Raw genomic sequence first — 25,365 nt, 5'->3', positions numbered from 1 at the left:
CCATCACGATGAATAATCTGTGCATTAATACCTATACCCATTATTAGCATAATTTTAATGTTGGCATTAAAATATAAGTAATCCTAAGTCCTGACATTTAATTCTACCTTCTACTAATTTACGCAAATCACAGTCATAGTCCCTGTCAAGAAAAACCCTCCTCTAATTAAAAGCACTATCTGAATAATGAACAACAGCACTACAGCAAAATTTTAATCATTCAAGCTTTAAGACCATAAACGATAAACCTCAACAATAAGTTATATCGCAACAAAATTAAATACAAAAAATATGTACATACCTATCTACCTATCAAGCTAAACAAAATCTGTCTTTCTCGTTTGGTATGTTCATATTTTCTGCTTTACACAACAACTTGCTTTGGAAACTTTGGTATTGATTGAAATTTTACGTAATAATAAAGTAGGTTCTGTGTCCCTGAAAGTACATGGATAAGCTTCTGTTGCTAATTATCTGAAATTTACTTAAGCAAAGAAACAACTAAAGCACAAGTTGAGAAGGAGTACTCGTGTATACAATATATACCTTAGTTTATGTTATATATTCGCATATCTTTGTAATCTATACTTAAATAAAGCTCAAGTCAAATCAGAGATCCCGGTTGAATTGTCATCCGCAAAAACCAAACATCGACATCCTCTTCTCCATTAAGAATTAAGAGGGATGCTTTAAACAAAATTCCCTTGCAAATAGAATAATTAGAGATGCTTGGCAGCACAGTATTGTATATTGCTATTGCGCCCTCCTCATCCTTTTTCGTTTTCAGTTATATGGGGTCCTCAATGCGCGTATGTCTATTTAAAAAAAATTAGAAAGATATTTAAACAACCTCAAGAATTTCCGCCTCTTACTATATCCACACAAGTAAACAGTAGAATGTGGTTAAATCGTGTTTACAAGAAGTTGGAATCATTTAAATGAAATTAATGCATGGGAAAAATCATTAGAGTTGTAGTTACAGTTATAGAGGCAGGAAGCTTAAGTTAGTACTTTATATACATTACATATAGACATCAGTGAACAAAATCGAAACAGTAAACATGATATTTCAGACATGGATTTTCTTTAATTGCTTTTAATTCCTATTTTGAATTAAGTTACAAATAAAAAGCACATAAATATTTCTGGAGAACACTCTAAGAACCTCAGAAAAAATTGTACTAAACTAATACAAGTAACCAAAAATCAATTTATTAATTGTTCAAATTAAAAATTACAACATATAAGATTTTTACTTGCGACAAATAGAAGTACTAGCTGGTTTACCCGGCTTCATCCGGGATGTATTTAACTATTTTATATAAACAAAAAAAAGAAGATGAAAAAACTACTATTTTCGTAATGTAATGTACCTTTTTTATTTATTAATTTATATATTATCTTTGTACATATTTCTATAAAGGTTATAATACTTCTTTGTAAACAATATTTTTTGTTCTTTGGTGAGGTGCATACACATATAGATATTTTGCCGAGCTCACACGGAGCAGGCAACATAAAATTGTCCGTGGGTAAAACAGGGATTTGTGATGTCAAGGCCTGCAACCTTCACTGTCTGTGCAAAACAAAGCTTTATAAGAAACTGAACTCGTTTAAATTCAAATGGGTATTCGTTAGTAATCATCGGTATCCTGGGAATGAAAACGACTTGACCTTGGGATGAGCCGGAAAGAATTTTAGCTTCAATGAAGTTCCACTGCATAATAGTTATATGTTATCTAATACCATTAAATAATTTCGGTGCATTTAAATTCCTCATAAGTATTATTCGAGCCCTAATTTTGAAGTCCAGTTAATGCGAATCCTGATGTATTTAAAGAATTCAAAAATTCAATTCGGAACATGAGACAAGCCTCTTTTTTGCCACTCGATTGTATACATTTCACACAAAATATTTTATATTTGTAAAGCTGGTAAAATAACTCTTTCTCCCATTTCTGTAAGATCAGCGTCAGCTTAAATTGCATCGTAAAGAATATTGCAATTATCGGCTCGTAATTTTATTTGACTTGTGCTTAAAAACTGAAGCCGCTCAGATTTAATTTTAGCGTACATATCGACAATATACTGACTGAATAATTTCCCGCAACGAAGTAAAATTTTATGGATTTTCTCTGACTTGAAGCCTGTAAGAGTAAAAATCCATTGCTGACACAATTTTTTTTTGGGGAACTCTTGTTATTGGATGGACTTGTAGAACGTTAATTGAATAACAGTCTTCACCATGACTAATTATCAAAAGCAGTGCATCGTAAGACGGGTGTATTTCACTTACACGTTTTAGAGTGTTATCGCAGCTCGCAAAACGATATCCCTTTTTGTAAGTTCTTATCCAAAAATTAATACGGCTACATCATCAATTTGAGGTGCTTTATAACGACCTCTGTGTTCTGTCTGTGGCGCGCGGGTAGCTCTGATAATGACTTGGAAATGTTCTGTATTTGATGACATTGCTTAAAAAGCACTCTTGAAGCTGCGCACGTAGGGAATGTGACAATGTTACAAATATTGCAAGTCGTATAATAATTCTCTGTAAGTATTTGGGGCTATCGACATTCGCCGTTGTAGTTCGCTCACCGAATCACCCATGAAATATATTTGCAAAAATGTTGGTTCGTCAGGGTTTGATAAAAGAGATCTAGCTAAATGATAGACTTGACCCTGACCTTTAAATGTAGGCATAAAATCACCAGGTCTGATTTTATTGGCACCGAATGACGTCATTTGGAAAGCAGAATTGTAAACACGAATCTTATCACGAAAATGTTTAGAATTTCGATGAGAATGATTCAAAAGACTTTTTAATGGTTCCGGTGGAACCATTCAGCGATGTCTGCCAATAAAAGTTTTCCTCCTGAACAGCAGAGACCTGGTGGTTCTTTAGGCTATTGCACTTGGTATTCATATTTCTTATCAACACGTGAGATCCGTGAGTCAGTGATTTGATATGTATTTATAACAAATTATTGATTAACATTATCGGACTTTATTTATTCCTAAAACCTGCTTTCGAGAAGTCGAAATCCGTCCGTCAGTTTGTCCTGGCCCTTCAGCCCAAACCATTGGGTCGATTGACTTCAAACTTAGAAATTAAGGTTTTGCGCCGGTTCAAGTCAGGTATTTTTGTTAAGACTAAAAATAACAGTAGTCCCGATACAAATTTATTGGTCAAAAATCGAAAATTTTAATTTTCTCCAAAGCAAACTCAAGGAGATATAAAAACAAATTAGGTGGCGCAACAGTCCATTAAGAACCAGGGCCTAGTGACTTACAACTCTCAACTATTCCTGTATGCGAGTACTGTTGTCAGAGATAGAAGGGACCTACAGTTTATATGAAAATTCCGAACGGCTAATTTGAGAAAGCACTTTTTCATGACAAGAATTACTCTTGGAGGATTTGTCAATTCCTCGCAAGAGGCAGTACCCGTGAAAAAAGTTAGGTGGCACAGGCAGGGATTGAACCCAAGACCCCTTGCATGACAGCCCAACGCGCTTACCATCACGCTACGAGTACTACCAAGGAGATATTACTACTATTATTTTGCAGAGGCACAGTGTGAGCACTATGAAGAGCATAAACCATTGAAATCACGGAAAAAGAGGGTGAGACAAGAAACATTTCGACGATGTTCAAGCGAGGTAAATGATCGTATGATGGTAATATCACCAATCAATCTAAATGCTCTACGTTAAATACTATCCAAGAGGCTTAAGTAAGTTGCAATAGCACCAGCCCAGGGATGGGAGTTATACTCAAGCTTTGGACGTATATACATAAGTCTTGTAGATAACAGCCAAACCAGAAGGTGTGAAACATTTCTTGCATCGCCTAAACTTAGATACCTTGCTGCATTTTGGCTACATGGTGTATGTGATCGTTCCACAAGAGGTGTTTGGTGATGCACATACCGATAATATCGAGATGTTCAATATCATTGATGCAAGTTGCATCCATGGATTATGGCAAGGGAAGTATATCTCGTTTTACGATACAAGACAGCATTGTGTTTTCGAAGCATTAAATTCCACGCGTTTTTTCCCCATTGTATAATGCTGTTTAAGTCGGAATTAAATGAGCTTATCATATTTTGTCGTTGCAGTTCTACATCCGAGGAAGAGGGATGTGAGTCAAAAAACGAATATGAAAAGCTAAGAGTACCTACTATCATCACGAAACAATGTATTGGATTAAAAGTTGCAGACAGGAGAACATTAATAAAAATGAGAAAGAGTGTTGGAGATAGAACAGAGCCCTTAGCACACCAGCATTTATTTTATGGACTTCAGATTTGAATCCATCCAATACTACTTGGATTCATGAAGACCGAAAGCATGCATTTTCGATAAGAGAGCCTGATGCCAAACCCTATCAAATGCTTTTGAAATATCTAGTTTAATAATCTTACTTTCTCCAAAGCGATGTAAAGATTTACCATGAGTAAATTGTAATTTATAAAACATAAAAAACATTTTTTGTTGAAATTCGATATCTTGAAAATGGGGCATAATTTTTTGTAATACCAAAAATATTTTTAAATTAAAATTTAAAAAAATTATATAGGTACACAAAACTAATTTAAAAAAAGATGTTGGGATGCGACCCACACTGATAACTTCCCATCCCGTCGATTTGTCTTGCTTAAAAGTTTGTAGGTTTTCGTGTTGGGTTAAAAAAGTTGTCAGTTGAATTATTCTTAAAAAATCTAAAATTACCAATAACATTTTTCAAATAGTTTAGTTTGAAAATCAAGTTTTGGTAAATAGATTTTTAGTCGAAAAAAAATATTTACCAATCTAAGCAGCATTTCTTAAATTTTTATAAATTGGATGAATGAAATTAATTTCAGAGATATCGAGAACCGATCATAAATTTTTAACAAATTTGCGTACGATTTCTTATAGATTTTATTTGCTTATGAATAAAACGAACTGTTGGATTTTTACAAAAAAAAAACGTTTGAAGACAATATTTTTAATTGTTGAAAAGCTATATGAATCGACAGTAAATTTTTACCAAGTTTTAGTATTGTTTTTTGTTTGGTTTTTATTTTTTTTGTAAGAAAACTGTCAATTAGATTGTTCTCAAAATTTGTCCGAATGTTTAAAACAATATTTCTTATTAGTTAAAATTAGTTGGAAGTCATTATCTCAAATTTTCAATTTGGGTCGAAAATCGAATTTTACAAACTTTTGTTAAATTGTTTGTAAGAAAAACTGTCAATTTGATTTTTCTCTAAATTTGAAAGAATGTTGACAACAATATTTTTTAAAAGATAAAAGTAGTTAAAAGCCAATATCTCAAAGTTTTGAAAACATATTTGGGTCGAAAATCAAGTTTTACCAACTTCTATCTATTTTTTTCGGTTTTTATTTTTTATAAAAAACTGTCAATTCGATTTTTCTCAACATATTACAGAATGTTAAAAACAATATTTATTAAAAGATAAAAAGTTTGAAGCCTTAATCTGAAGTTTTTGAAAAAATATTTGAGTCAAAATTTAGTTTTTATCAACTTTGAGTAATGTTTTTTAGGTTTTTTATTTTTTATAAAAAACAATCCATTGGATTTTTTTCAAATTTTTACCAGATGTCACAAACGTTTTTTTTGATTTAAAATTATCTGTATAACCTTGAAACGTCGAGAAATGTCAATATTTTCAATTTGACAAATCGGAACCGTTACAATGAAATCCTATGGAAAGCTCAAAGAAAAACGCTGAAAGTTACAGGTGTAAATTTGGAAGGAAAGAAAAAACTGTTTTTCCAATAGACAATTATATGTAGCGTGCTCATAAATCTCAAACCCACAAAATCTTTACGTTCTGGCCAAGGAAGGAAAAACAAAACACGTCGTATTTAAAAATGTATTGCAGTGACCTATCTTCTTAAAATGCATTAACCTAACCTATGACAATCACACTTATTATGGCCTCATCCTATATCGGCACAATTCAAACATACATACAAAAAAGGCACAGCTCAGGTTTTTTCATACTACTATACAAAAAAACTATGTAATGCGGAGGAAGTCGCGGGTAAAAGCTAGTTGTTTATAAAATGTAATGTATAAAATATGAAAAAACATTTTTTGTTGAAATTCGATAGCTTGAAAATTTGGCATAAAATGAAAAAAATGTATATATTTATGCAAAACTAATTTGAAAAAAATTCGCGTATACATTTTTGAAAATAAACTTTTTTGCACCTGCATTTTAAAATGTATAAAACCGGAAATATTGGTAATCTCATTCTTTTAATACATGAGCAAGTTCGTATAACCCAGACGTAATGGTGTAAGTTTGTGTTTAATTTGCACCACTGTAAGATCCCAATGGCTGTACATTATGTGCAACTCTAAGCTTGAGTTTACTCCATACATATGTATTGATATTAAATTTAACTCCAAATGATTTTCCCATGTAGCAAAGAGCAGGCGCTGCCATTTCTGATGGCAATGTACCCTGTGAAATGTACAGCGTATCAGTACACGTGTACAAATTGAAGGTTAATAATAATGGAGTGTGAATGTATCAATGTCTACAGAGTGAATATTCAAATAAATTCTATTATACCTACTGCTTGTACCTATTCAAAGCAAATACATTATGTATATATATTCTCAAACATAGACATGTATATGACCTTATAAAATCATTTTCAAAGCTGCCACTCTTCTGGCACTTGAATTTTATTTGCATTCGTATGGCATACCATATCATAGAACTAGATACGCAGTCATCTAAAGATGTTCTTGATGTTTGAAATGACTTTTTCTTTTAACGTTCATTTGAAAGGATAGGAATGTTAGACTGCATTCCCTTTCACTTCAAATAAATCTCTTGAAAAGTAAATTTAACTCTATACTATGCATAAGTGCGAAAATTCTTCTTACAAGGGTGTATCCTTTGGATGAAAATCTAATATTGGTGTCGTAATTAACAAAGCAGCAGTCACGACCTATAGTTCCTATTAAATTGAACATTACGTTGAAAGTGTATAGTCACTTAATGCAGTCCTGGATTAAGAAAACTTAATAGCCTAAGATTGTTAGAAAATTAAAATCTATAATGTTCGCTGTAAGTGGCCATGAAGTTTAAACCGTTATTTCGCTTATTTTTCAAAAAAAAATACCTCTTTCAACCAACTTGGAAGTTCCAAATAAAAATATATCTACATATTACAAAACGTCCAGAAGACGTGACATTTTAACTATTTCATCTCATTTAATTGATAGTTCACATTTCATAAGATAAGTTAACTCTGAACTATGCAGTTATTTTAGACATAAGCATAACTTTTTTAATTTGATCTTAACTTAAGTGTATACTATTTAAGTGTGACAGTTACGAACACAGCCAAATTTTATCTAGATTCAGACTTGTTTGTCAGAAAAAATAAATTAATAAGTATAATAAATTAGACTTTAACTTGCTCATCATACTTTTGAACATATTATTATACTTTAAAATTTACTTAAATGTCCATGGCATTACGTACCAAGAAAACAGCTTATATTATTAGGGCAAGACCTATTCATCTGAGGGAGCTTCATCATTTATGGAAAGGCTTTACTACGTCCTTGCCTAGACACTATTTCAAACAATTTTCCAAGCAACCTTAAGTTAATTTGTTGACTCTTATTAAAATGTTTAATATTTAATTCGAAAGTTTTTATTTCATCGAAAGTAGTTGCCTTAATACACAAATACTTTTTTCCTTTCAGATCCGGTCCTGAGTATCATTTCGTTTTCTTAGTTCCTCACCAGTCACCTTAGGTACTATGCTTTAGTTCCTGTTTACATCAGTAACGGAAGAAAATTTATTGCAATTAGAAGAGGGACCCAAATAATTAACAGGAGATATGTTGATCTTAGTATACTGCACTTAGTGAGGAGGTCGCCAGAAGGTGCCTGACTCTTTGCACCCCATGTGCAAATGGGATCTTTAAGGTCATGAGCATGACGGAAATAAGGTGAAAGAAGAGGTAAGGTGAAAGTTAGAATGTTTTTGTTAATTGAGTAAAACATTTGTATAGCATTCCTTTATGAGAAATTGAGTTTTTTTTTTCAATTTAAATTGGGGGTTTTCAAAAGCTTGTTGTTCATTTAAAATGATGTTAAATTTTAAAAGAAGATTGGCAAAAGTATGTACATACATATATGATAAATTTATTTCTGCTCGAAACTTCTTTAAGTTCTAGGCATGAAGGTGTTCGAGATAAAACGGGGACTATTAAGGTTTTCTTGGCAAAAAGAAACTTTTTGAGAAAGTGTATCCCGTTAAATCTAATGACGTTCAGAACTAATTGAAGCCAATAAGATCTGCCAACATTTTTAGTTTTGAGACTGTATCATTTGTTTGGAAAAAGAATAGTTAGTCAAAGTTTTTACAGTGAATTATTATATTTGTAGAACCGAGGAAAAACACTCTTATAGCTCTTATAGCTCAAGAACCAGAGATAGCGACTTCAAATAAATTTTATTATACATATAAATAAACCAGAGATATGCAGAAAGGGCTCTCAAGAAAATTGCGTAGGCGGTTTTTTTTACCATAGTAGTTTAAAAAAAAGGTGAACATTTTGGTTAACCCTAAATATCTCACGAACCAAAAATGCTAGAGACTTGCATTTAATTTTTTATAATAAATTGTAACGTGATACCAAATAAAAATATTTTCTTAAAAAAATCCAATGAACCGTTTTTTTATAAATAAAAAAAACTATAAAAAATTAAACACCTCAAAAATTTTACCAATACAAAATGATTTTATGTCTAAAACAATTAACACCTGGTAAAATTTTGAGTAAAATCGAATTGGCAGTTATTTTTATAAAAAATAAAAACCTGCATAAAGTTGATAAAAATTTAATTTCAACTCAAATATCTTTTCAAAAATTTGAGATTACGGCTTATGAAACATATTGTTTTCAACATTCGGACAAATTTTGAGAAAAATCGAATTGACAGATTTTTTACAAAAAAAAAACCCTAACAACCAAATTTATAAAACTCAGTAAAAATAGATTTTTGACTCAAATAACTTTTCAAAACTCTGAGATATTGGCTCTAAACTACTTTTATTTTTTAGAAAATATTGTTGTCAATATTCAGTAAAATTTTGAAAAAAAAACGAATTCACAGTTTTTTTTACAAAAAATAAAAACTTGAAATAAAATTTAAACAAAAGCTGTTAAAAACTGATTTTCGATTTAAACTTATAAGAAATATTGTTTTCAACATTCAGTAAAATTTTTAGAAAATGGAATTGACAGTTTTTTTTACAAAAAATGAAAACATAAACAAAACAATTAATAAAAGTTGTTAAAAATTGATTTTGGACACAAATAACTTTTCAAAACTTTGAGATTATTGGCTTTAAACTACTTTTATCTTTTAAATAATGTTGTTGATAGTTTTTTTTTATAAAAAAAAAACAATACTACAATTTACTTACGACTGAAAAAGCTTTTATTTCACAGAACATTTTGTTTTCGATATTCAGTTGTGTTTTTATAAGAATCCAAGAGTCCATTTTTCATGAAAAAAATTTGTTAAAAATTGATGTCCAGTTCTTGATATGAGTCAAATTAATTTCGTTCATCCAATTTGTAAAAAAATCTAGAAATGCTACTGAAATTCTTAAAAAAAATTTGTTCCGGTAAAAATCTCGTTAACAAAACTAGATTGTTAATTTTAAAATGTATAAGAATAATGCAACTACAACTTTTTGAACCCAACACGAAAACCTACAAAATTTTAAGCAAGACAAATAGACAGTCGGGATGGGAAGTTATCAATGTGGGTTGCATCCCATACCTCTTTTTTAGTAATTGTTTTAAATCCAATTGACTATTTTCTAACAAAATAAAAATCTTTACCTTAATTTATTTAAATTCCTGATTATCTTAACCGAAAACAACTCTATCTTCAATTTGGATTGATTTTTTTGATTTTTTTGAAAAATATCATTATCATTAGCGACAAAACAGTGCTTCATATATACATTAGAAAATAATCATTTAACATATGTACGTTGTTTTGTCATAAGAATAATTTCCATAGAATATTTTGTTAGGAATCAATTACTTGTTGTAAGTGTGTAGAGATGTTGTTTATAAGTGGGAGAGATATAGAGAACTGTAAACGGTACAAAATATTAAAATAACAAATCACCAACGTTTTTTTTTAATTTATAAAAATTAATTCCTTAAAATTAGAGACCTAAATATCGGTAATTATGACTATACTACAAAAAAACATATTAATCCCTTAATGTAACAGAGTGTACAATATTTTTTGTGATTCTCTCTTTCGCCAATACAAACAAATTGGATGGTTTGGCCACTCGTGAGCCACGTATAATTGTCCGTGTGAAGAACATGAAGGTCTCAAATCTAAGCCGCAGACAGATATCGTTTGGCCTTGAGAATTATTGAAAGTCATTGCAAATGCCAATCTAATTGAAAACTAAAGGCGTTTGGATTGAATTGCCACATCTGTGGGTATAATAATGATTCGCTGTTATAGTAAATTTTAACCTCGGAATTTGCCATTTAGAATAACGGCTCCGATTACATTTTTCATTAATTTTTTAATTACTGATCGCGTGCCATTGAACAACCGTATTGGGTTTAAATTACGAAGCACAATTACTGGAGATCCAACCTTCAGTTGTAAATTATGCGGTGGCATGCCTAATAAATCCAATGAGTTAAAAAACTCTGTTGAATAATTTACAGCTTCGGTAGCATAACAAACTGTATTAATAGATTTGTATGACACCAAGTCTACTGGTAACAAATGTTGTATCTTGAGATTTAATTCGTTGACATCCACATTTTTTGCTGCTACAATTGCTCCTTCTGCCAGCCTATATGTAACAGTTGTTTTGAGAATTTTTCAGCGGATGGATCTTGAAGCATTTAAACACGCATATATACTTTCAGTTGTACTTTTTCAACATTACTCCACAGGGGCGATGATTTTAAGCACGCGTTGATCTCATCAGCGTACGTTGAAGGTGGAATAACGGGAAGTGTGTGTCTAAAGAGTAACAGAGTGCCGCCAAATAGTCTGTCTGTTTTTTATATCTTTCAATGTCCTGTTCAACGCATGAGGTATTATGCCTCCATCTAATTAAAATGCCGCAACAGCCACTGCGATACCATTATTTGATTATTTGTCGTATTTTACCAAGAATTAGCGAAATAAGAAATATTTTGCCAGTTCCACCTGGTGCATCCAAAAATGGTCAAAAATCGTTCTTTGTTCTTCATTCATTAGTGGGACATTGTGAGCAACAATCGTTGCGCTTTCTAAAGTATTGTATTGTAGTTCACGATTGAATTCAGTGTCTATTAAATCAGATACATTTCGATTTGTAGAATGCATACCGAAATGACTGAGTGTTAAGTTGGCAATGATAATGCCAGATCCTCAATAGCAATTAATGCTTCATTATGCATTAGCGTCACTGAATACTATCGTAAGATCGTTGCACCGTGTACGATGTTGATGCAATTAAATAATAGCACTTAGGAATATAAAAAATAGATACAAACCTACCGAATGTATGTATATGCAAAATTTCATTGAAATTGGTTAAGCCGTTTCGGAGGAGTATGGCAACTAACTCTGTGACAGGAGAATTTTATACATTAGATAAGTAGGAAGAAATATTGTGGAGGTTGCATTGTTAACAGGGAAGCTAACGCAAACAATGTTTTTATATCAAGCATTGAAATCATACCGAATAAATAAATAAATTGGGTGGCGCAACAGTCCGTTGGGAACCAGGGCGTAGTGACTTACAACTCTCAACCATTCCTGTGTGCGAGTACTGTTGTCAGGAATGGAAGGGACCTACAATTTTAGGCCGAATCCGAACGGCTAATTTGAGAAAGCACTTTTTCATGACAAGAATTACTCTTGAAGGATTTGTCAATTCCTCGCAAGAGGCAGTACCCGCGAAAATTATTTTTTTTAACTTAAGGTGGCACACGCAGAGATTGAACCCACGACCCCTTGCATGACAGTCCAACACACTAACCATTATGCCACGGTTACTACGTACCCAATACCTTATGATTTAGTTTTAAACGCAAACCCTATAGGTAACAAGAATTCATTAGCAAACGCTATGTTTTCTCCACGGCCAGTTCTAACGTGGTTTGCTCACGCTTTTCTAAATCACCTTCGTGTCTATTAAAGAGTAAATTGCAGTAGTTTCACATAACTTTTGCATTAGTACAAATCATCATATACATTCGTACCTCAATTCTCTCCAGTTATAGCATTTATAATACCTATTAGTGAGATCATAAACTTCCACGACTACGCAATATAGAAAGGGTCTCTTTAAGTAAATCTAATAGATACCAGCTGTAGGTGTAAATATATTCCAATTACACTTATTAAGTGACCGATTTGTCCAGATCTATGACATTCTATGTGTTCGCATTGGCCATTTCTAAGCAAGATGCTTAGGATAATGCTGTTAATACCACTTGACGAAGGAATTATAGCCATCGACTATGTCAGGCTTGCAATCTGCTCGTGTACTTGGCACATAACTAGAACTTCCTCTAAACAGTATTCCTTTTCTAGTAATCGTTTCTTTAAATCTGTAGAAGCCCATTCATCAATAACTTTATTCTTTAATATTAGTTTCGTCAAATTCCTGATTTGTTAAAGGAAAGAAGAATTTGGCTGCTTGATTACCAAATTGAAGAAGACATTAATTGAAGCCCTCCTCCTCATCTGGGTTGAGCGTCCTAAACAAATGTCTTTGGAATGTCGAATTCCTTTTTGCAGAAAACGGCTATTTAATTTACCTACTATAACTTCAATACAATACAAGTAGAAATAGATTCAACTAAGTCTCCAGGAATATTAAAAATTACTTCTTGCAACTGAGAATTTCCTTGATGCAAGAGCTTATTCCTCTTCTTAACTAGTTCAGTGAATTCTTCGAAATACATACAAGGTATTAGTAACCTTTATAGTTAGTTTATTGACATGATCGCCACATAGGCTAATTAATTATATTACTAAAGAAGGATTATATTATTCACAAAAATAATAAAATGAAAAATAAAAAAGTAAGTGCTAAAATTTTAATATTTGTATAAAATATGGTTATTTTATTTGGTTTAGAACATCACTTTTGTGTGGTTAAATACAGAACTTTTTTGTAAGTTTGAGAATAAACAAATTTTTGTCTGAATACAACTTAAAAATTAAAGTTCAAAACTGTTTCCGATTTAAATTTACAAGTATTCATTAACGTTTAGCAATTTAATGGCAATGCCCATTAATTTTTCTTAACTAAAAACTGACTATCATAAGATGTGGTTATTTTTAAATGCTAAAAACAATAATTACCTGGCCTCTTACCATATTCAGTTCTAGCTATGCTTTACGGGACACCTTTGAATGTTTATAGTCATTGTTACTATCAAATCTGAATCGAACACAAGAAACAGAATGGTTTTATGTTTTGTAGTTTCTGAGAAAATTAAAAAAAATTAAAAGACAGTGAGCTCTATATGATAGTCATGCTTCCCCTCTGAAACCTATCTGCTTGCCACAATAAAGGATTTGAGGTACCAAAAAAAAACCATTTAGGTTTTTTGCGTTAGATTCAGAATTGATCAAAAAACCGAATTCAGGAATTAATTTCACAGTTGCGAGAAAGATTGTTTTTTGTTGTATTTATTTGTATCAACATTTTGAGGTTGTATGAGGTTTTGGCAGTGCAATTGGCTACCCACTTTTAAAAAACTTTTTATAATACATTTAAACTAATTCAACTCCCAAAGTAAAGAAAGTTTCTTATTGTATACTAATATACAAATTATTTGCTTAGCCTTTGCTGCACGACTCAATTAGAAAGCACCATTTAGATACTATACATTTTTGACCTGTTAGTAAAGATAATCATATCGAAGTGTTTCTTTGGTTTGGAAAACCAACAGTTTGATTCTATTTAAGGTATATGTATCTGTTGGGCAGGATCGAAGGGCGCCTGTTGTGTTGACGCTATCAATGCTTTGAACTATCTTTAGTTTATTGATGTTGTATTTTTTGTTGAGCGCTTACCACAATAAAATCGGTTCATACTTTTACAAAAAGGTTTTCTACAGGCGTAAAAGGTAATGCGAGACTTTTTAACTCGTTCTTCAATATAACTTTTGAAGTTTTTCGCGGTTTAATTAATTCGATTAGCCCCTCAAAAAAATAGTAAATATTTAACAAGTTCAATTAAGTTGTTGTAAGCGATGTTTACTACGCAAGTTCTACCTGTGCGAAGAGGGTTCTGTCTCTTGCTATTGTTGTTGGTAGGGAAGCTCAAGTTGAGAGCAATCCGTGATCACTGTCGTCTCAATTAAAATTTTGGTAACGTTTTAATTCAATCGTTTCAAGTAATGAGCAATTATTTTTCGAAGCCATTTTATTTATCAGTTTAATTTTCAATGCCTTATGCAACATTTCTGACAACTCCATCAACAACTTTAAATCAAAGTCAAGTAGAGTATGAGGTTAATAAAAAAGTTCACACAAATTTCTTTGAGCTTAACAAATTCTATATTCCGAAATAGCTAACTTCAATTTATCTTCCTTATTTAGAAATAATATTACGAAGAAAAATTTTATTCTCTTTTGCAGGAGAAAGAGAAAACAGTATTCTATTTTTAGTCCTATTTTGAATACCAAAAAAGAGGTAGGTATAACAAGCTTTTGAAACTTTTCTTCCCAGAAAACAAAAAACAAAAATCTTAAAACCTTAAAACCCTACTTAAAACAAATGGCTTATTTACTTTCACTTAAAAGAGTAGAGTGCCTTTAAAAATATTTTCTCCGAAATGCATTATTTCTCCTTAACCTCACTTCTCTTCAACGAACCCCACTACAATACCACGGCCACTTAGGCCAAACATACCCTAAGAAATTAAGGAAGCGTACTAGGCGCCTCTGTTTCATTATAACTACATACAATAATAATGATACAATATATAAACACACCTAGAGCTTTGCTAGGTGGTGGTCTTAGAGCAGCAAGCCTCTACACCCTGTCAGCCGTTTAGTCACGTTCATATATATGTATAGGTATACATATTTGCCTCCTTTTTGGGTAGCACAAATTATTGCTCATAACTTTTCTTAGCTTGCAAAGTTCTTGCCGCAAAAATTACTTTTTGATTTTATTTTTTATTGTGTTATTTTTCATTTTCTTTCTCCTTATCCATCCAAAGAAAAATAAAGTTAGCGAACTGAAGAACGAAAACAAATAATATTCCCAACGAATAAAACTTAAAATTGAAAATGTTTCTTTATGACTTCATGTGCTGTTTTGTAATCTTCTTTCAGGATTTGAACACACCGTCAGCCTTGTAGAAAAGGACATTTCTTGCGGTCATCACACTTTACTCTTCATCCTCCCCAGAGCAGATTCCTTAAATAAAGGAGAACAACTATAGTAACCAAGTAAGGGCAACACGAGTGAAGAGCAATAATCAGGCTTCTAACATGGAATCAATAATTCCTACTGCTACTGTATTGGAGTCTGTATAACAACTGCACATTCAACGGCAGCTTACTTTTTGCATTCAATTGATGGTTATAATGATAATGGCCAACACAGATGCTGTTAGATGGTATAGTATTGGTGTGGCGCTGCCACTACGACCATACAGCCATTATTAATATTCGCCGCAGGACCAACTTTTCGTAGAATTAATTGAACTCGGTCTTTGATCGACGAGAACGACGACGTAGTAAGAATACGAAGTCAAAGTGCGGACGTTTGTAACACAGACCTCAACAAATCGAATATATCGTCTAGTAAAACTTGTAAGAATAATGTCAGGAAGAGTCCAATAGAAGTCCAAACAAGAGTACTAAAGAAAGACGGAAATCTAGGGTACAAAAAGGCAATCATTAAATCATGAATAACATGAGTGAGAAACCCCCACCCCCACAACCTCCTCCACCACCTTTACTAATGCAACATAGCATCCTGCCCTTACCACCTCCACAAACAAACGATCAATACCAATATGAGCCAGCATATGTGACACTTGGAAAGACTTCGAACAATAATAGCATCGCCATGGCGACGGCAGCGACGCCAACGGTGACGTCCACAACAACGATGACAATGACAATGACAACGTCTCCAAACGGTGACGAAGTTTCCAATTTGCTTAAGTACCAAAGTGGAATCGGTCTTGGCAGCGGCATAGTCGGTGTAACATCGGGCTTACCAGATGGCAACCTACTTATCCTTGGGAAAAGCATGAACAATGCGAATCCGTCAATAGTCATGGGTGCCAGTGTCGGTGGTGCTGGAAGTGGTGGCGGTGTTAGTTGTGTTGGCGTTAGTGGTATGGGACACATGAGTTCCGTTGGAATAAGTGGTGGAAACATTGGAACCAGCAATACAAGTTGTAACAAAAAATCGACTGGTGGTGGTGTCGGCGGTAGCAGTAGTCGCAAAGCGAAACGAAATTGTTGTTATTGCTTTGGGAGGCCATCGGCGATGAAGCCCATGTCATTTTGGACAGGCTTAATAACAAATTTGGGAATTTGTACATTACTCTTAGCGTATACACTTTTAGGTAAGTGCACAGTTGTTGTTGTTCATTTTGTGTGCCTTAGCTAGTCCTAGTAAGAAGATTTGGATGTCAATTTAGTGTGTGTGTTTTGGGGAAAGTTTTGAAGCCAAAGTTATACGAAAATCCTGCACCCATAAACAATATTGGGTATTGGAAATGGGATAACGAAAACTTTATCCTTATCTTATCCTCAAGGATATTGATGAAGCGGTGTTGAAAGTTTTGTATTCTTCAGAATAGTTTTCGAACGATAGTAATGGGATTTGGAAACAGGATATATGATTTTTTTCTGAAATGGGTTACACAAAAACCAACAACACACTCAAACATACATGCTTCCATTTGCACTCTCAATATCTTGATGAATGAATGAGTGTGTTGATAAACAACATATCAATGTATGGGAACAAACAGTTTTGTGGATCACAAGTTTTAGTTTTAGACTAGTTATGACTTATCGGATGAAAAATGTTCGACATCATTCTGTTATTCTGTGAGTGTAAAGTTTAGATTTCATTTTCACATTCATTTGGTTGTTCAGAAAAAAAAAAAGGAATTGTAGTAACGCCTCTGTGACAAAAGTAAATTGTTTTCTGTCGAAACAAAATATGTCTACCAAGGGTGTCATTACCATTATCATGAGAGGATTGAAATAAATCAATTTGTTTTTTTTTTTTTATACCATCATCTTTGAATCTGAACATGATTTTCTTTGATATTTTTCTTGACTGCCTTGGTGCGAAAAACTCTTCGAACTCTATGTTGCTAAATACCAATTCATAGGATTCATTCCTCAGCAAGCACAAATTCCCACCCGAACTTACAATCTGCATGATATTACCTTTGAATCTGTCATTTCTATTCGCGATCTGGTTTCATCAAACAATGATTGATATAAAGAATTTTTCAACTTGTATGTTACGACATCCATAACTCCCCTTGAATATACTTGATAGGTCTAGTCACCCCTTCAGAACTCTCACTCTCAATTTATTGAATCTTCCTTGGGGTTATAATCTGTTCCTACTTTATGGAGATTGTTTTATAAATCTGCAAACCCTCAAAAAACGCAGCGGAGCCTCTTTCGCCACCAGCTTTTAGCAGCGACCATAGACTCACCATTTATTCTATAAAATATTTCCATTTATAATAATCCAAGCAACGTCAAACATATCCCAAATTTTGGCCTTAGTCATCAGTCATCTTACTTACTTACTTAAGGTAGCGCTACAGTCCTGTGTGAACTAGGGCCTCAATCAACAAACTTCTCCATCTAGCTCGGTCCCTAGCTAGATGTCTCCAGTTTCGCGCTCCAAGTTGAGTGAGGTCACTTTCTACTTGTGCGCGCCACCTGATCCGCGGTCTACCTCTACTGCGCTGTCCTTGGGTGTGGATTCGAATGACTTTCCGGGTCGGAGCAATGGTTTCCATGCGCTCTACGTGACGCAGCCATCTTAGTCGTTGGACTTTTACCCTTCTGGATAAGTCTACGTCGCCGTACACCCCGTACAGCTCGTTCTTCCATCTTCTGCTCCAATCTCCTTCGATGCATACGGGACCGTAGATCACACGAAGAACTTTTCTCTCGAAACGACCCAAAGTGCTTTCATCTGCTTTTGTCATAGTCCATGCTTCTGCACCGTATAGCATGACGGGGATGATAAGGGTCTTATATAGCGATACTTTGGTGCTTCGAGAGTTGGCGGCACAGAACTTCAGAAAGGATTTGGCGATCTATTACGATTGTAGTCTCTTCTTCTCCCAGCACCTCCCTGTTTTGCCTTGGATCTGGAAACCCGAAGTGCTTCCTTGGCTACAGCGATGTAGTGGTCCGAGTTGACGTTAGGTCCTCGGAAAGCTTGGACATGCATTTTTTTTTTTTTTTTATCCGATGGAAATCTTCAAAAGACACTCGGTAAGAATCGGTACCGAGTAGTGTGGGACTCTTACCGCACTAAAACCACCGGTGAATCAGGACCAATCTATGAAAGATCGACAAATGATTTTTATTTCTTAATTTTTAAATCGCATTGGGGGAAGTTTAAGGTTATAACACTTTCCCGTAGCTTTTAGTCCATCAGCTCATGAGGCTTGGTTCTTCTTAATATCCGAACATTGTCTCGAACATTTAATACGGTCTCCATTTCAGAGTTAGTATGACTTTGCAGTCGCTGATTGTGTGATACAGCGTGTTTCTGTAACCATTTTAATTTGAAGGTCACGATGTAGATCGCTATTTCTTATATACCAAGGGGCATTTATTATTCCACGAAGGACCTTGCTTTGGAATTTTTGGATGGGTTCAGCATTTGTTTTCTTTGTACAGCCCCATAGTTGGATGCCATATGTCCAAACGGGTTTCAATACTTGCTTATATAACATTAGTTTGTTCTGGATAGATAGGTCAGAGTTCTTTCCTATTAACCAGTACATTTTTCTGTACTTCAAGTTTAGTTCTTCTCTTTTCTTTTTGATGTGTTCTTTCCATTTAAGCTTTACATCCAAATTCATTCCAAGGTATTTGGCGGTATTGGAGTAAGGTACTTCTGTACTGTTAATAAAAATTCAATTTTCTTAAGTTCCGAGTAATTTTGGTCGTACCGTACTCTAAAGAGTCGGTTCGTAACGTAGGATTTCAGTATTTCGTAGTACTGCCTGGGGAAGTCCCTATGCAGTTTGTACTCAAGTCCCAAGTGCCAAACCTTGTCAAAAGCTTGAGCAACATCTAAAAATACAGACGAGCATACTTGTTTTTCTTCAAGTGCCTTTTCCACAACATCCGTAATTCGATGCACTTGGTCTATCGTGGAATGTTTATTTCTAAATCGAAACTGATGGCTCGGAATTAGTCTTCTTTCTTCAATTATTTTGTTAAGCCTTTTCAGTAGCAGTTTTTCAAAAACTTTTGCCATGATTGGTATAAGCGATATTGGTCTGTAAGATGTAACTTCTGTTGGTGGCTTACCTTGTTTAGGTATAACAATGACTTCAGCAATTTTCCAATGATGTGGCACATATCTTAGTTTAAGGTATGCGTTTATTATAAATTGGAGTTTCTTGAAGGCTATAAGAGGCATTTCTTTCAGAACCTGAGCAGTTATAAGATCGTACCCTGGTGATTTTTTGTTTGACAACTTATGTTGACACATGCTTCTTACTTCTTTGAGCGTGACAAAAGGTATTTCACATTCGTCGTTTCTGTCAACAAACTGTAAGGGATCTGTAGCTGTGCTTGCGGGGAATTGCTTGAAAACATTCGCGAGATGTTCAGCGAAGAGATCAGCCTTTTGTTTCGGGTTTCCGATCCATTTACCATCTTGAGATTTTATCGGCGGGTTTTGTGTCTGAGGTCTTTTTAGGCACTTAGCTGCTTTCCATAAGGAGTATTCTGTAGAAGCATCCGTCGTCAAACTTTTCAGGAATCTACTTAGTGAATCATTTTTAAACTTATCGGTTTTTTTTTAATTCGTTGTTAAGACGGTTAAAAACTACCTTATCATCTGGGAATCTCGTGGATTGCCATTTTCTTCTAGCTCTTCTTTTTTCCAATATCAACTCCTTTATTTCGATAGGATATTTTATTTCTTTTTCTCTCGCATTCGAAATAGTTGGAGTACTTTCTTCTGCAGCCTGCTGCACATCAGCAATAAATTGTTCTATTTCATGATCAATTTGTTCAATTGTTTGCATAGGGGGTCTTAGGTTTATAAAATTTTCAATAGACCTCCATGATGCTGGAAGCGTGTCTTCGATAGCATTATGGTCAATCTGGTTGACGGTAGATTGATCTGGAGAACTCCAAGTTCCTCATCATCAGTCATCACTATACAAATTAGGGTCTTTTTGAACCTATTTCAAAAAAGCTGCGCATAGTTAATAATGCACATATCACATTAAATGTCCATATTTTTCATCAAAACACAGGAGAATAATAGGTGAACCAATCTTTAATCGAAAATTATGTGGTCGCAATCCAAGTATGTCTACTCTGTATATCCATCAACAACAATTTCGATTGATTTGAAAGACATCAGATCGCCTGTTAACAGCTGTTGAAGTTAATTTCGTCAACATGAATATTTGTACTGGGAATATCCAAAAATACACTCTTTGAATCAATTCAGAAATTGTCTGGCAGTTTAATGTATTGCGTATTTGTTTGCAGTTCTATTTTACCGTTCTCAATTAGTAATTGCTCAGAAAATTCCTAACACCAAAAATTAAAAAAGTAAAATTCGTTTACTACAAAATAAATTTAACAATACTTTATGCTCAGCAACATGTGATGGTTATGCTATTAAATTGTAGGGCTATCTTTGCACACTAAATCAATCCAGTCAACTAATGCTGTCATCTGTTAGAATCGTTTGAAGCTAACAGATGATTGTGAGGGACAAATTATAGACAAATAATTTGTAACACAATAATATTGTGATCATAAATTGATATGTGCGTCTATTACATAGCTGCCATTTGCGTTTTGTCATTCCAAGTATGATTCTTTTTTCTATCGAACAGGATAAACCCTATCCTCTCTAAGCTATCTACCCGCCAATTTTCAGCCATATCGGCCCAGCCGTTCTTAAGTTATAAATAGTGTAACTAATACGACTTTCTTTTATATTCTATTATTTTTTTTATTTCTTTCTTTTTCTAATAACTAATGTGATGGTTATTAGAAATTGTAGTAAGAGCCCTGGAACTTGTACACAATAATCACATTTTTCAATAATTAATTGTAATGTGTAATGTGCTTTTCTTTTTGGTATAAAAAGGCTAAGCAAATCATACACAAGGAGCATTCTCTTCAATAAAGCCTAGATGTAAAAACACATCATATAGTTATTATTACTTCTTTTGCATTGTTAATAGTAAAAATACTCCATTTAACATGATGGCAATCTCAGACTGAAAATTCGGTTTGCCTACAAGCTACTGAGGACTAAATGTGAGAAAGTGTGTGTGAAATGATGTAAAAACCAAACACATTCTCACATTTAGTCTTCAGGCCCATCAAAATGCTTCATTTTAGTCCGAAGGCTCATCAAAATGGTTCATTGTGAATGTTTCATGGCCTTAGTTCAAAAACGAAACAATCCTAACCAACAGAATCTGGAGTGCTGACTTGGTCTTAAATTGAAAGATTTATATAGTTTTTTAATTTCAATCCAAATAAATGTATGTATATTAAATAAAATAAAATTGACCGAATACGTATTAAATGATTTATTAATGCTGTATTTTGTTTACTTAAATTATTTGCGAACGCAATATGCACTGCAACTGGTTAAGTATAATTGGAAATGGACAAAAATGTAACTCAATACGTTATAATCAAAGTTTATTAATCAAAATGGAATTGAAAAACAGTTGCAAGCTTAAATCATTAAAAACAAACTATAAATATACTTGGATTAATTAAATTGATACAGGTTTTAATTGCTTGCAGCAAAAATATTTGGGCTGTTCATTAACAAAAATTTATTAGAATTCAATAAATTGCGCTCGCACCCTTAACTTAATGTGATTCTTCGAACACACCTTTGTTATAATAATCCGAGGTTAATTACGAAATTTAAAGAATGATTACTGTAAATAAGAAAATTAATTATAATAAACTGATGTTGAACATGCTTTTTTAAAGACAAAAATGTATACATTGGTTGCTTAAAACTGACATTTTCATCAAAAAAAAGTAAAGGAAAATTCTAAAAAAAAAACTTATTAACGGCGCAATTTTGTTTTTGCTTTGCAAAGTGCCGCTAGTCCAACGTATCGTTTTTTTTTTGTTTTCACATCTATTCATGGACTAATTGTCAAAATTACAAATACAACAATGTAAACAAACGGGTTTTGGAGAGTGAAACGTACGAAAGATTCCCATCCTGGTAAATGGAGTATTTTTGATTATTTAGATGGTATTATTAGACAATCTGAGCATTATTTGGTCGTTTGGCAATGGCTCTTTAGTATTCTTCAATTTGCAGGATCATCACCGTCACTCATGTTTATACTTTCGGCTCACACACTCAGTTAAAAATGTGTATGTAAGAGTTTAATTAACAGTCAAATAAAGTTAAGCCGCGAAGGTTCAGACAAATGTAGTATCAGCAAAAAAAAAAAAACAAAACGTTATAGAGGTTCCGTTTTGGCATGGGAATGATAGGTTATGGAGGTTATAGCAATGTGACCGAAACTTTTATACCTAACCTAGTATATACAATTTAGCTTTCATTCTCAAACATATGTTCAAACGCTTGATAACAAGGTTATGACGTTAACTGTGTATACACTGACTTTTCTAAAGTTTTTAACTAACTTAAACATGGAATTATTTAATTCAAACCTAAAGCTCTTGGCTTTCCACCATTTTTCTTAGCTTGGATTAAATCATACCTTGAAAACAGATCCCATGAGGCAAAATTTAGAAATTGTCATTCTGAACCCTTTGTTGCTCAATCTGGTGTTCCCCAGGGAAGCCATCTTGGCCCTTTCCTGTTCATCCTGTCTATTAACGATGTATCGTCATGTCTACCCTCAAGTAAATTTCTCATTTTTGCTGACGACATGAACATTTTAAAAATAATAAAGTCCACCCATGATTGTATTCTTTTACAAGCCGACATTGATAGTTTTATATTTTGGTGTGGGAAAAATAGCTTTCCACTAAACCCTTTAAATGCCAGACAATAACTTTTACTAAAAAACAAATCGTTAGTGTATTTGATTATTGTATATCATAGCAAAAACTCAGTCGTACTTCCACACTTACAGATGTTGGTGTTCATTTCTGTTCCAACTTAGAATTTACACATCACATTAATTCTATTGTTAATGAAGCAAGTTCTATGATTGGTTTTATAAAACGCTGGGCAAAGGAGTTCAACGATCCCTAAGTTACTCTTTTTTTGCACAATTGCCATGTTCGTCCTTATCTTGAATATGCTTCGCAGGTATGACTCCCTATTACGAAATTCATAGAAAACGTATTGAATCAATTGAACATAATTTCATTCACTTTGCCCTAAAGGGTTTTCCTTGGGATGATCTGCCTCCCTATGAACATCGTTTTCTACTTCTTCAAATGCAATCTCTCCATCAAAGGCGTGTTTATAGTAGTAGACTTAGTACTTTTTCATCAACTTATTACAAATTAACTTAAATAGAACTAATTGTGGGAAGAATGAAGCTTTAAGTCGAATGAGCCTTTTATATAACTTACTTGTTTAGAACCAGTGCTCCACTATCGTAAACGTTCTCATTTTATTTTTTGTTCTGTAATATTTAGATTTAAATTTTGTTTTTTATTTTGTGTGTGTGTTCGGCTAATTTTTTGAAGGAATCAAATTGAACCCTTAGCATAAGTTCATGGTGCTAAACCGACAAAAATTATAATGAGGTGTTCTCATTGCCGTTAAAGACACTAAAAACACAATAGATATCTTCGCACTCGTTTCTTAACGATTTGCGATTGAGATTATAAACTGCTTTAAAATGCACTATATGAATGCATGTTGCTTCATCTACCTTTGCAACCAATTGATTCTTATGAACTTGCCATTACCATATTTAATAAACTAGTAGCTCTAATTGAACCTACAGATGGCATTCTCCTCTTCAGCGACTTCAATCTACCTCGTATGAAATGGATTTATTGAGACGATCAAACACTTTTTATTGCCTGCAATCCGACCTCAACCAAAGAATGTCTTTTCATTGATCGATTAATCGGTTGTGGCCCTTACTAAGTCAGTGGAATCTCAAATAAAAAAAGTATATAGGGCTTTTCTGGATCAAAATAAGAAACAAAACGCATTAACCTGAACAAAACTTCTTTATTACTAATGAAAAATATTATTTTGATTACATGGAAACAGTGAAAAATAAATAAGCTTTAATTTGATTATTCTGAGCAAATTAATTATTAAGTACAGTGATATTTCATATCGTAAGAGATGAAGCCTCTTACAGTTCGGTCATCCTGACTATAAATCGTCCTCGATTTACAATTACATGCAACAACATTTACATCAACATAACATTTTTCTTTTAAATTACTATTTTTCTTTTAAATTTTCTTAAATCTATAGACTTTCAAACAAAATTGATTACATCATACATGAATACAATTAACGTTATGAAATATTGTGTTTTAATCATATATGTAGGTATATCAGTTTTTTTTTTACTGTTCAATTTGGAAGAAAAAAATAAAAAACAAATGACAAAGTTTTAACATTAACAAAAAAAAAAACTTTTACATAAAATTGATAAAATAAAAAAAATCCGATTAAATTGATTGATGCAAAGTTAGAGATTATGTTTGAACATAAGGCTTCATGTTCTCAGGGCCCCTTTATACGACACGCGAGATATTTGGATATTTTCTATGTCTTCTATAATATAACGGTCATTAGGCAAGACTTTTTTAACCTCATAGGGACCTTTATATTTAGCTATCAAATTTGTGTTTAATCCTGGAGTATTTACAACGTTTTTGATTAGAACATAATTACCGACTTTGTATGTCAAAGGTGGCTTATGATGTTTATCAAAATTAATTTTTCGATAGACTAACCAATTTATAAGTTCGTAGCTAGAACTCTCCCTTTTTTTCAAGCAACTCGACTAATCTTTGTATAGTTGTATCTTTTTGCTGCGATGCAGCAAGCGCATGCTCAAACGTTTCAGGTTCAACAACCAAAATATTACAACACCGACTTA

The 25,365-nt window shown here is 33.2% G+C and overlaps 1 protein-coding gene across 2 annotated transcripts in view; it reads left to right on the top strand.

Annotated features, from left to right (window-relative positions):
• The window catches only part of LOC129944637 (uncharacterized), a 173,637-nt gene that overhangs the window by 133,123 nt on the left and 15,149 nt on the right, over positions 1-25,365 (top strand). For both annotated transcript variants that reach the window (XM_056054203.1, XM_056054202.1), the window contains 2 exons: positions 7,747-8,007; positions 15,395-16,644. In XM_056054203.1, the coding sequence (XP_055910178.1) occupies positions 15,972-16,644 (673 nt within the window). In that variant the 5' untranslated portion in view covers positions 7,747-8,007; positions 15,395-15,971. The remainder of the gene's footprint in view (positions 1-7,746; positions 8,008-15,394; positions 16,645-25,365) is intronic.

This window comes from Eupeodes corollae, chromosome 2, assembly GCF_945859685.1.
Source record: "Eupeodes corollae chromosome 2, idEupCoro1.1, whole genome shotgun sequence".
NCBI classification, from domain to species: Eukaryota; Metazoa; Arthropoda; class Insecta; order Diptera; family Syrphidae; genus Eupeodes; species Eupeodes corollae.
The sequence above is the reverse complement of the archived record's forward strand: the minus strand, read 5'-3'. Positions and strand labels throughout refer to the sequence as shown.